The sequence below is a fragment of the Apodemus sylvaticus genome, chromosome 22, assembly GCF_947179515.1.
Source record: "Apodemus sylvaticus chromosome 22, mApoSyl1.1, whole genome shotgun sequence".
NCBI classification, from domain to species: Eukaryota; Metazoa; Chordata; class Mammalia; order Rodentia; family Muridae; genus Apodemus; species Apodemus sylvaticus.
Window position 1 is genome coordinate 58,268,128 of NC_067493.1, and position 12,223 is coordinate 58,280,350.

Consider the following 12,223-nt stretch of genomic DNA (forward strand, 5'->3'; position numbering starts at 1 on the left):
TGAGTTTGAAGCCAGCCTGGTCTACAGAGTGAGTTCCAGGACATCTAGGGCTATACAGAGAAACCCTGCCTCAAAAAAACAAAACAAACAAACAAACAAAAAAACAAAACAAAAAAAAGAAAGAAAAGAAAAAGAAAAAAAGAAAAAGAAAAAGAAAAAGAAAGAAAATACCCCTAGAAGTTATAAAACAACACATCTGGAGATTACACCCCTTTACTTTTCCATTTTTCTCCTCCAGGCTCAATTCCACCTGTAACAGTCCTTTCTTACACTTGAATTCTCTATTACTGAAAGACCCTATTGAAGCTAAATCAATTAAATGAAATTCAACAACATGAAGGGAGAAAATCCATAGCCTCAAACAATTGTTGTATTGGAGGGGAAGTATACAAAAGCCAACTTTCCTGAATAAATAATAACCTGGCCTTGAGTGACGGAAACATAAATATTGGCGATGAGGTGACTCGGGTTCAGAGCATTAGCTGCTCTTGCAAAGGGCCAGGGTCCTGCTCTCAGCACCGACTTCGTGGCTCATAACCATACGTAACTCCAGAAGGGATCCGACGACCTTTCTACCTCTGCCACAAGTACATCCATGTAAACAAAACACTCATTTACATAAAAATTAGTTTTCAAATTTTGTTAAGAAAATGTAAACGTTTACATGGAAAAACAAAATCCTAGAAGACTAAAGTTTTTAAATGAAGATTTAAAAAAAATGGTGCATTTTTAAAATTCATATTTCATTTTTTTTTAATTTTATTGTTCTGTGTGTATGTGTGTGTGTTGTGCACCTGGCCGGGGGGGGGGGGGGGGGTCCTGAAGACAACTCGCCAGAGTCCATTCTATCCTACTATGTGAGTGCCAGGGAATCCAACTCGGGTGCTCAGATATGTTAGCCAACGGAGACATCTATCTCCCTGATCCTCTGAATTAACTTTAATTGAGCCAGGATATACAGATCTGATCCTTTATACAAATCAACATATACCCCTATTTTTTACTGAAACACACTGGTAATATCACATTATAGTGACAAAAGTTAACCTGGGTGTTGAGAAAAATCATTTGAAGTTAAGACTAACAGATATTTATCTCACAAGATATCTGAAGTGTCTCAAGGGCTCCTAAATTGCAACCCCAGGGTCATCCAGTCCTACAACTACATACTGAACATCTACTACATGCTAGGCACCAATGCAGGGGAAGTTGTCTGCTTACGGGATGCTTTACAGCTCGCCAGACTCCCCCAGTCACAACTTCAAGGGCTTGCAAAAAATTCAAATTTTCCTTCTCTTTGGGAAACCAACTTTGTGCATGTGTCTTTTGGTGCAGTGTGTGGCTCCAGATTATTACTTATACTCCGGCTAGTCAGTGACTTGAAAACACACCACAGAGTAGAGGGAGAAAGGCTGCACTACTCCAGCCAGGAAAAGTCCATTTTGCTTAGCATCTCTCCTCTGAGACACACCCAAACACTTGGAAGCCCAGGTGGACCTAAAGCTCTCCAGTACCTGTCGGTGGTGAGACACCATCAACCTTCTTGCCTCCTAGGGACAGAAAGCCCACTCCCTAGCAACCACACCTGGGATGGCGACCCCCAAGCCTCCCTGCAGCTGCAAGCTACAGCCCCAGTGGACTCGGATGTCCCCGCCCCGCGCCCCAACCCCGTCCCGCTCCGAGGGGGCGGGGTCGAAGAAGAGGCGGTGCGGGGCATTAGGTGCCCAATGCATTCCAAGCACCCAGCCGTGGAAACTGAGGCAGGCAGGCAGGCAGATTATGCACAGGGGCTGCCTAATGCTTCGCTGCGAGGCTCGAACCCTGACGAGCGGAGGGCCCCCCGCCTTGCAGGTCATCGTCGGCCGCCGAGGCCCGGCCCGGCTCGCACCGACAGAGTTTCACAAAGAAAGTCTCCTGGCCCGCGCCCCGCTCACACTCACCGGCGCCGGCGGAGACTCCGGCTCCCGCCGCCTGCGGCTCCGCGCCGAGGCCGGCTCGGGCGCCAGAGGCAGCGGCTGTTCCATCCCCGCGGGGCCCGTCGGCGTCTGCCTAGAGCTAACGGTCCCGCCAGCTAGGCGCGCGCACCGCTCCCGCGCGCCATGTTCCTGCCGTGCCGCGCGCCGCCGAGCGCCCCCGCCCTCACCGCGCACGCGCACGCGCGCGCCGAGTCAGCTCGCACCGCGCAAGTGCGTTCACGGCCTGAGCCCTCCCCGAGCGGGTCGCTAGCTGTTCCCAGCTCTGCACGGCCGCCCAACGCACTGCGGACCACCCGGAGGGCACCACGCGGGGCCGGGGCGGGTGAAGGCGCGCCTGTGTAGGTGACTCGGCGAACGCTGACTTCCAAGGCCCGTGCCAGTGCCCTCCCTTGTCCAGCTAGGATCGAATCTTCAGAAGCCCACCTCCTGCATCCAAGGACTAGTCCTCACTGGGTGGCTCTCTGGAGGCCAGACCTTGGGTTTCGATCACTTAAGAACCGAAGGATCCCTGGAAAAGGCCGCATCTCCTTAAAAACTATGAACTTGGAGCTGGAGAGATGGCTCAGAGGTTCAATTTCCCAGCACCCATATGACAACACACAATTGAAACTCCAGTTCCAGGAAACCTGACACCCTCACACACATATGTATGCGGACATAACACCAACGCACGTAAAATTATTAAAATATTTTTTTAAAAAACTGTGAGTATATGTCGTGAGATGGTGGTGCACACTTTTAATCCCAGCACTTGGGAGACAGAGGTAAGCAGAGCTCATGAGATCCGACAATATCACAGAGAAACTTGTCTCGAAAAACAAAACAAACAAAAAACATGAACTTGTCAGGAAGTCAAGAGAGCATTCGTTTCCCCAATGTTCAACGTGTGGGTGTAATACTTCATAGGCCTGGCCTGGCCTTTTTCTTGGGGATGACCGATGGTGGCCAATAATGCATGCACAGAGGCCGAAGGGATAGATGACTCAGCGCTAAAGAACACTGGCTGCTTTTCCAGCAGACCAGAGTTCAATTCCCAGCACACACATGGCAACTCAACAACTATCTGTAATTCCAGTACCAAGATAACCAGACACCTTCATACATAAACACATACAAAAAACCACCATAGTCCATTAAAAAGAAATAGTAATAAATAATGTATGCATAATACCTGGCACAAAATAGGCCTTCCCAGCTGGAAGATATAGTTTCTGCTATATCCTTCAAAAGTCCAAAAGAAGCAAGAAATTAATGAAAGGGGTTCGGTTTTCAAACTCTGTGTAATTAGCAGGGCAGAGTTCACTCAATCATTCTTCACAAATCTGTTTGCCACAAACCTCTTTAAAAATACAAAAACTAAGAGAAAAAACAAGAACAGAGAACACTTCCCCCACTGCTAAAGAATCTCTTGGAACTTTTCCCCCCACGTTGTAAATGTGGATGGCCTGGAACTTGCTGTGTAGACCTGACTGGCCTCAAACTACCTCATAGCATGCACCATACATGCACCACTGCTGGGTTACTCTTGGAATCCTTACATACTTGTTTGTTCCTCTCATCTTTATCAGATACAAGTGACAGGAACTTAACCTAGTGTGGGAAGCCACTTTATCCAGCGCCTTTGCGAGATGGCGCTGGCAGGAAAAATTTAGTCCTGATAAACAACTCTGGCACATGCATGGTATGACCACACAGTGACTCAGTACTGAATGCTAATGAGGTGCATCTTAGTTCTCCTATCACAATGCAACACGCCCCTAAGCGAGGGCTGCTGGTATATATAAGGGCGGCAAAAGACAGTTGGTGGCCCCATGTTGGAGAAGAAAAGCAAGGTCCTGAATAAAGCGCTGCAGAGAAGAACCTGGTCATGTCGCATCTTTCCTCGCTGGTCGAGTTAGGGGCCGACAGTTGGTGGCCCGTATGGGGAACGGTTCAGAACTCTCAGCGTCAGGAGCGGTACCGGTAAGTTCCCTGGGTAAGTAGGGATGATAAAGTTCACCAGAGAGGTGACGATAAAGTTCGCCGGCCCGATGACAAGCTAGAGCGTATGGAACACTATCTGTTGCTCGCAATACTGGCACCCACTGTGGCAGTTGCAGCACTGATATTGTTCCTGCTCTGTGGGTGTCACGAGACCCCAGAAGAATGCGTGTATAAAAGAGTGGCGCGAGACACCTGTGCTAACGCGTGTGTAGGTAAACACGGCCACAGGATGGGAAATTCTACCAGCCACCCGATATTTGTGGCGCTAAAAGAGTTGTTAAACACCAGGGGGATTAAGCTTAGCCAAAAGAATCTGCAGTATTTCATAGAATCCTGAGAAGCGACGGCCCCATGGTTCGCTGTTTCTGGTAACCTATCTGTTGCCTCATGGGATAAACTTGGTAAAGATCTTGACAGGGCATGGGAGAAAAAGAACCTTAAACCATACATGCGGCCCATTTGGAGGCTGGTTAGAGCGTGTCTAGAGGACAAAAACTGTGAGGAGGCAAAGAAACAAGGGAATAAGGCCTTGCAGGAACATCGGGAAAGCCAGTCAGAAAGAGAAAGTGAAACAAACAGATCTAAAAGAAAAGGGAAGCACAAGGGGAGGGAAATTTGCTTATATCCCTCCCTGGAAATTTTTAGCTCTGATGATAGGTCAGAACAAGATAGCCTAGGAGGCTTTTGAGTACAATAGGCGCCGTAGCCAGCAAGCTAATTTAGTTACAAAAACAAAAAAAGGTGGCAACAAACCGATACAGTCTGCCCCTCCTCCATATAGAGAGGAAAAGCCTTCCGTTAAAGGTTCATTCTGTCCTGATACATGGAGGACCGTTCATTCTGTCCTGATACATGGAAGTCCGCATGCAGGGAATTAAATCTAGCCCTCCCGGTCATGGAGTGCGAGGACGGGACACGCTATCACCACCCTTTATAGTTATGGCAAATGGATGTGACACATTATGCAGAATTTGGGAAACTCAAGTTTGTCCATGTGTCGTGGACACTTGCTCTGGTACCATTCAGGCCACTCCACTCAGTGCAGAAAAGACTACTAATGTTACTACCCACTGCCTAGAAGCCTGGGCAGCTTGGGGTAAACCAGCCACATTAAAGACTGATAATGGACCTGCCTATACTGCTAGTTCCTTTACCTCATTTTGCAGCCAAATGCAAGTTGCTTTGTCTCATGGCCTACCGTATAATCCACAGGGTCAAGGGATCGTTGAACGTGCACATTGCACCCTAAAAGAGTGTCTTGAAAAACAAAAAGGGGGAATAGGCTATGGTCGCACCCCTAAGGACCGCATAGCACTTGCCCTCTTCACCCTAAATTTTTTAAATCTGGACTCACAAAATCGGTCCACAGCTGAGCGACATTCGCTTCAGTGCCCTCAATCAACCGAAATGGTAAAATGGAAAGATATATTGTCCAATCAATGGTTTGGCCCAGGTCCTGTCATGACGAGATCTAGGGGAGCTGTTTGTGTTTTCCCACAGGACCGGAACGATCCCATTTGGGTGCCGGAGCGACTGACGCAGAAAGTGAAACTCCAAGAGAGCGGAGAGGATGCTGAGACTTCAGTACTCATGGATGTTGATCCTGATACTTCGTCCCCCCCTAGGGATGACAGAGAAGTTCACACTTTGGGCCATAGCAAAATCCTGGCCCATACCACTCCCTGTCCAAAGCCTTTTCCTGGGTCAAGGAGTGGGCAGGGATATTAGCCATGGCCGCCCTTATGTGCTTAGCAGCCTTTATTTGTTTATGGTGCTTCTGTCGCGTCAGACGAGAACAAATTGCACATAAAGCCATGGTCTACTAACCGCTCGTAGCCATGGACTCTAATGAGGATGTTTCTATCTGGCTTGCCTTCGCCCCAGGGTATGCCTCAAACCAACTAACTTGCAACGACACCCCAAGATGGGCAACTTCTCAATGCTTGGACCAACCTAAGACATGGGGCCCGGTGGGCGATAAGGTAACCCTTTGATGGGTAGGGCCAAGTAGGGACTGAGATGGCCTAAGACAGGGGTCGTTGGTTACCACCTTCCTGGCAACCGGATTAGCCCCAGCAAGGGACGGCATCAATAAAATAAAACAGGAGGAGATGTGGGAAGCCACTTTATCCAGCGCCATTGCGAGATGGCGCCAGCAGGAAAAATTTAGTCCTGGTAAACAATTCTGGCGCATGCGTGGTACGACCACACAGTGACTCAGCACTGGTATGCTAATGAGGTGCACCTTAGTTCTCCTATCACAATGCGACAAGCCCCTAAGCGAGGGCTGCTGGGATATATAAGGGCAGCAAAAGACAGTTGGTGGCCCCATGTTGGAAAAGAAAAGCAAGGTCCTGAATAAAGCGCTGCAGAGAAGAACCTGGTCATGTCGCGTCTTTCCTCGACAACCTAGTAAACAAGAGTATTCCTGATCATGTAACTGAGTCCTGCGCACTCCTGGGATGATGTCTCAATCATAGCTGCACCTTGGGTCTTGTCTCCCTGGATCAAATTGTCTGTCAAATATGCTTTGAGTCTTCAGTCTGTGCAGTTCTTTCCACAGAGGAACCCATTTCCGGAAGAAAAAGGTTCCCAGTGTCAGGCCCAAAACAAACTCAGGTCTCTTCCCGGTGTCTATGAGCATCAAAGTGCATGCTGGCCCTTGGTTCTCCCAGTCTAACAATTACCTGGGTTCTTCTTGGCTCTTCTCACCACCACCCCCTACCCTAAACGTCCCCAGCGCCAGGACTTCCCTTCCCCTAGCTTCTCATACCTACAGAACCCCGAATGCAGTCTTTGCACCCTCTCTCTTGTCTTCCTTACCATTGCATTAAATATTCAAGCCAGCTCAATACACATTTGTCCTTAGCACTGGACCAGCCGAACTTCAGAACAGCCACCCAAGGGAAACTACCCACTGCCATTCACAGGAACAACTGTTTGCACTTGAATGCCCTCTCCTGGTAGAGTTTCTGAAGCATAGTGTTCAATAGAGAGCTTAGCCAATAAGCTACAGTGTGGGCTGTCATCAATTAGCAAAGTTACAGTGGGTCAGAAACAAACAGAAGTTGGTAACAGAATTGCCCTGCAGGTGTTCTGTGAACTCTTGAAACAAATTCCACTTTTTTTTTTTTTTGATTTGTTTTTTTGGAGACAGGGTTTCTCTGTATAGCCCTGGCTGTCCTGGAACTCACTCTGTAGACCAGGCTGGCCTCGAACTCAGAAATTTGACTGCCTCTGCCTCCCAGAGTGCTGGGATTACAGGCATGCGCCACCACTGCCCAGCTACAAATTCCACTTTTTACATGGTAAAGTGCAGGTAACCAACAATGTTTCAGCTGCTAAGCATCAAAGGACTGTCACAACAGCCAGCCTTAGGGTATGTAAGAAGCTTTTGTTACTTTAAGCAGTTCAATTTCATGGAGATGTAAAGAGTCCTAAAGACACAGGGCTTATGCACACCTCCTGCTTTTGCTGAGAACTTGGGTTCAGATCCCACATGCTTCACAATTATCTGTACTCCAGTTCTAGAGGGCCCAGTGCCCTCTTTCCTGTACATACAGGCAGGCAATACTCACCTACATAAAATAAAAATAAAATAGAAAAAAAGAATTAAGCCAGGAGGGGGTGGCTTACCCCTTTAATCCCAGCACTCGGGAGCCAGAGGCAGTTTGGATCTCTGAGTTCAAGGAGAGCCAAGGCTACCCAGAGAAACGCTATCTTGAAAAAAAATTTCTTTTAGATATTATGATTCTTTGATTGTCTCTTATGACTCTGTTGGTGCAAGTCAACGCCCCTTAGTATGACTTAAAATAAGACAAAGTACGTTCATTTACAGTTAAAACAAACAAACAAACAAAAAAAAAACCTCTGGTGACTCCTTTCTTCTTCCTCTTCTTCTTCTCCTCCTCCTAATTTTATATGAATGGGTGTTTCTGTATGTATATCTATGTTCCACTTGCATGCATAGTGCCCAAAAAACCAAGAGGGTATTGAGGCCTATTAGTATTCTGTCTAAGCTCCACCCCCCACTTACCTTGCAACAGCCAGGTATGCCCCATCCCATAGACCTGGCCCACTATAAAAGGGGCTACTTGTCCCTTCTCTCTCTCTCTCTTTCTCATCGCTCTTGCTTCTTGGCACTCATCTCTCTGCCCCTCTTGGGCTCTCCTCCCCTCCCGCCTCTCTCCATGTAGTCATGGCTGGCCTCCTCCACTTCTCTACTCTTTTCTCTCTCTCTCTCTCTCTCTCTCTCTCTCTCTCTCTCTCTCTCTCTCTCTCTCTCTCTCTCCCTCTCCTCTCTCTCTCTCTCTCTCTCTCTCTAACTCCCATCCTCTGCCCTGAATAAACTCTATTCTATACCATGTCTGTGTGCATGTAGTCCCTCAGGGGGAAGAGGTGCCTGGGCATGGGCCTGCCTAGGCACCCCCTTCCCCCATACTGCTGTGCCACACTCTCTAAACCCCTTTCTTTTTATGACCCCTTCATTGGTGTTGAAACCCGGGAACAAACCCATCAAGGCCCTAGAACTCCCAGCCAACCATGGGGTTGCCAGAGGAGCTCATATAGCACACACTCTGTTGTGTATTATTGGAATTATTAAATTTTTAATTTAAAATACCTCAAACTTAAGATGAGTTCAACTTAAGATGGAGTTACAGTTTGTTTGGTTTGGTTTAGTTTTTGGTTTATGGAGACAGGGTTTCTCAGTTCTGTCTGAACTGGAACTAACTCTGTAGACAAGGCTGGCCTCAAATTCAGACCCACCTGCAGCTGCCTCCCAAGTGCTAGGATTAAAGGCATGTGCCACCACCATGCAGCTAAGTTAGCTTTGAGTCACCATATGGATGTTGAGAATTGAACTCAGGTCCTCTTAAAAGAGCAGCCAATGTTTTTTTTTTTAAACACTTTTTATTGACTTTTTGTGAGTTTCACATCATGCACCCACACCCCAACCCCACTCATCTCCCCATCCCTTCATATCCACACTCTTCCTCTGCAACTTCCCCACAAAAGAAAAATATCACACACACTCACACACCATGCAAAGCATATTGCTGTGGACACTCTAGTGTGTCACAGTATGTCCCACAGTATACCCTCTTGTCCACACACCTTGCAAATGTTCATTGCATTTAGTCATTGATCTGGTTTGAGATCTCTGGCTTCTGCTATGCTATTAATATTGGTTCCTCACAGGCTTCCTCCCAGTTATCCTGTTGTTGGCCTGGATCATGGAAATCTTGTACCTTTGGATCTGCAGGACCATCCCTTTCACATGCTCAGATGCAAACTGTACAAGACTGAGCATAATTCTTCATAGATGAGTTAGATTTGGGGGTGGGCCAACTCAAAGCCCTGGATCTGGGTGGTTCCTGAGATGGTTAGCCTGCCAATTCTCTCATATCTGCACCATCAGGGCAAACTATCCTGCTAAATCACCCAATAGAGCAGCAGGCTGTGAGGGGCGGGGCCAGCTCTCCCACTCTCATTCCCTCAGGGCTGTTGCCCAGGTGAGGAACAAGGCCAGCTCTCCTGACTGCCTCAGGTGTTGAGGGGTGGGAGAAGGCATCTCCACTGCATCCATGCCAGTGGGGCCAGCTTATCTTTGTCCCCAACCACCACCAACACCAGGGCCAGCTCTGTGCTGCCCCTGCAAGGTGAAAGTCCTGTTCTCCTGATAGCTACGGCCAGTGAGAGATGGGATCAGCTTTCCAGAGTACTGTAGCCAGTGAGGCGTGGTCAGCTCTGCACAGCCCTTGGACATCTATAAGGTCCCAAGTGGCAGCCCAGATCAGGGAGGTCCGCATGGTCTATAGTGGTAATGAGTCAAGAAATCAACAGGCCCCTGCTACTACATGACCACAGACCCAGACATGGCCCTCAGCAGCAACGTGGCAACCAATGCTCTTAAACACTAGAGAGATGTCTCTAATTCCCACCTTACTACATGTCTAACACAAGGATGGCTAGAGGACCTAATTTAAAGAAGCCTGCCTAAAAAATTGGGGGTAATCAATATCTGGACTTAATGTAGCCCCAAGAGTTCAGAGATGTAAACTGCAGAGGACTGAGCATCATTTCTTTTTTTTTTTTAAAGATTTATTTATTATATTATATGTAAGTACACTGTAGCTATCTTCAAACACTCCAAGAGGGAGTCAGATCTCATTACAGATGGTTGTGAGCCACCATGTGGTTGCTGGGATTTGAACTCAGGACCTCTGGAACAGCAGTCAGTGCTCTTAACCGCTGAGCCATCTCTCCAGCCCCTGAGCATCATTTCTTTGTTTCACCTGTTCTTTAAGGTAAAAGTCTCACTATACAGCTCCGGCTGCCCTCAAACTCAATGTCTTGTTTCTTCTGCTTCTCGAGGTCTGGGATGAATTATAGAAGTGTGAGAACCCATGGGACCTTAGGGATGTGAATTTCAGACTGGCCCACAATACAAGTAGCTCCATGGGGTCCTTGGCAGCCAGCCACTACAAATCACCCAACATCACCATGTCCTTTTCTTTCTAAGGGACTGAGTCTGTGTGCTTCTGCTTGTGCATGAGAGAGAGAGAGAGAGAGAGAGAGAGAGAGAGATTGTTTCTCTGTGTACCCTGGCTGTCCTAAAACTTGCTCTAAAGACCAGGAAGGCCTCAAAGTCAACTCAAAACATTTCTCTGCCTCTAGAGTGCTGGTATTAAAGGTGTAGATTACCATGGCCAGTGAAACTCAGATCTTCTAAGGGATTTTTAGGATTTGAATTTAGACAGATAACCCTAAAACTAGAGTGACATCCTGAAATGGCAGACTGGCAATGTGGGGATCCAGATAAAAAGTCACAATAACTATCAACATTGTCTTAAAATATTCTTTTTAATTTCTATGTGTGTCTTTGTACATGAACTCGTGTGTGGGTGACCAGAGAGGCCAGGGGAGGGCATCAGATCCAGAAATGTAGTTACAGAGATGCTGGGAACTGAACTGCAGTCCTTTAGAGGACTGCTCTTAATCACTAAACCATCTTTCAACACAACACCCTAAAATTCTTTCTTAAAAAGAAAAAGAAAACCAAAAGGTATTCATCTAAAGTGCAAGTCATGAAACATTAAGCCCAGAAACCAATTTCCACAATGTTTTTAATTGTGTGTATCAGTGATGAAAAAGCAATTGTTTCCATCTATTAAAATATAGACTATACTTTTTTCTTTCTTTCTTTCTTTCTTTCTTTTTCTTTTTCTTTTTTTTTTTTTTTTTTTTTTTTGAGACAGGGTTTTTCTGTGTAGCTCTGGCTGTCTTGAAGTCACTCTGTAGACAGGCTGGCCTTGAACTCAGAAATCCACCTGCCTCTGCCTCCCAAGTGCTGGGATTAAAGGTGTGCAACATCACTATACTTAAAAAAAAAACAAAAAAAACATAGTCTTAAAAAAAAAAAAAGACTTCGAGGTGGAGAAGATGATCACAGTATGGAAGGAGCAGATTTCTTTCCCGTTCAAAGCTCATAACACAGCCCCACACACAGCCTGGCGTTTTGTGCTCTCTGCACCCTCCACCTCCAGCTCCAGGGGCCTCTTTTGACCGGAAGCCTGGAAATAAAGCAAAAGGAGAAGTGTCCAAGAGGAAAGCGCAGCTGCTATCAAAGCTCCTCGTAGTTCACTCAACTGGGAACATTTCATGGAAATGGCTGGTTGCCATGACAACTGAATCCTCCTCACACACCTCTGGAATGAAGATGCCTAGCAACTCTCCCTGGCGATTTCTAACCGTTAATGGATGGACAGCCACATTTTTTTTTAAAGCCTTACAGTGACACAAAAGCAAGTTCAAACTGGATCTTTCCCCTGTCTAGCAAAATTCTGGATGAGGCATGATGAAGGCAGCCCAGAGCTCCCAGCGCCCACGGGGTTACCAGGGAGCTCACACATTCTACTGTGCCACACTGGCTGGAATCATTCAATGTACTGTTTATTTAGAATGCCTCCAACTTGAGATGAGTTCCTCAGGAAATGATTCCACCGGAGGCAGAAGAATATCCGAATGTGGACAGCAGGCAGAACCAACAGCTTTTCTGGGCTACTGTCTCCTGATACCTAAAGTTTTCCTATTCATACAATCAAGAAAGAACTGTGAGGAAAAAGGAGCAAGATCACTGACCAAACAGGACAGGAATAAACAGACTCGCTTATACTTACAAAGAACTTGAAAATAATAAAACTGCAATCAAGAAATTGCCACAAGAAGACCACAGTGAAATAAAACTTTTACTCACTAACAAA

At 46.9% G+C, this 12,223-nt stretch overlaps 2 protein-coding genes across 5 annotated transcripts in view; both read right to left on the reverse strand.

Moving 5' to 3' along the window:
• Ttc28 (tetratricopeptide repeat domain 28) overlaps positions 1–2,122 on the reverse strand; it is a 431,438-nt gene extending 429,316 nt beyond the window's left edge. Inside the window, exon 1 of the mRNA XM_052169038.1 lies at positions 1,941–2,122. Coding sequence (XP_052024998.1) covers positions 1,941–2,024 — 84 coding nt within the window. The 5' untranslated portion in view covers positions 2,025–2,122. The remainder of the gene's footprint in view (positions 1–1,940) is intronic.
• An 8,682-nt stretch (positions 2,123–10,804) lies between these two features.
• The window catches only part of Chek2 (checkpoint kinase 2), a 33,749-nt gene continuing 32,330 nt past the window's right edge, over positions 10,805–12,223 (reverse strand). For 2 of the 4 annotated variants that reach the window (XM_052167867.1, XM_052167866.1), the window contains one exon: positions 10,805–11,533. In XM_052167867.1, coding sequence (XP_052023827.1) covers positions 11,447–11,533 — 87 coding nt within the window. In that variant the 3' untranslated portion in view covers positions 10,805–11,446. The remainder of the gene's footprint in view (positions 11,534–12,223) is intronic. The other 2 variants (XM_052167868.1, XM_052167869.1) reach the window with 2 other exon arrangements.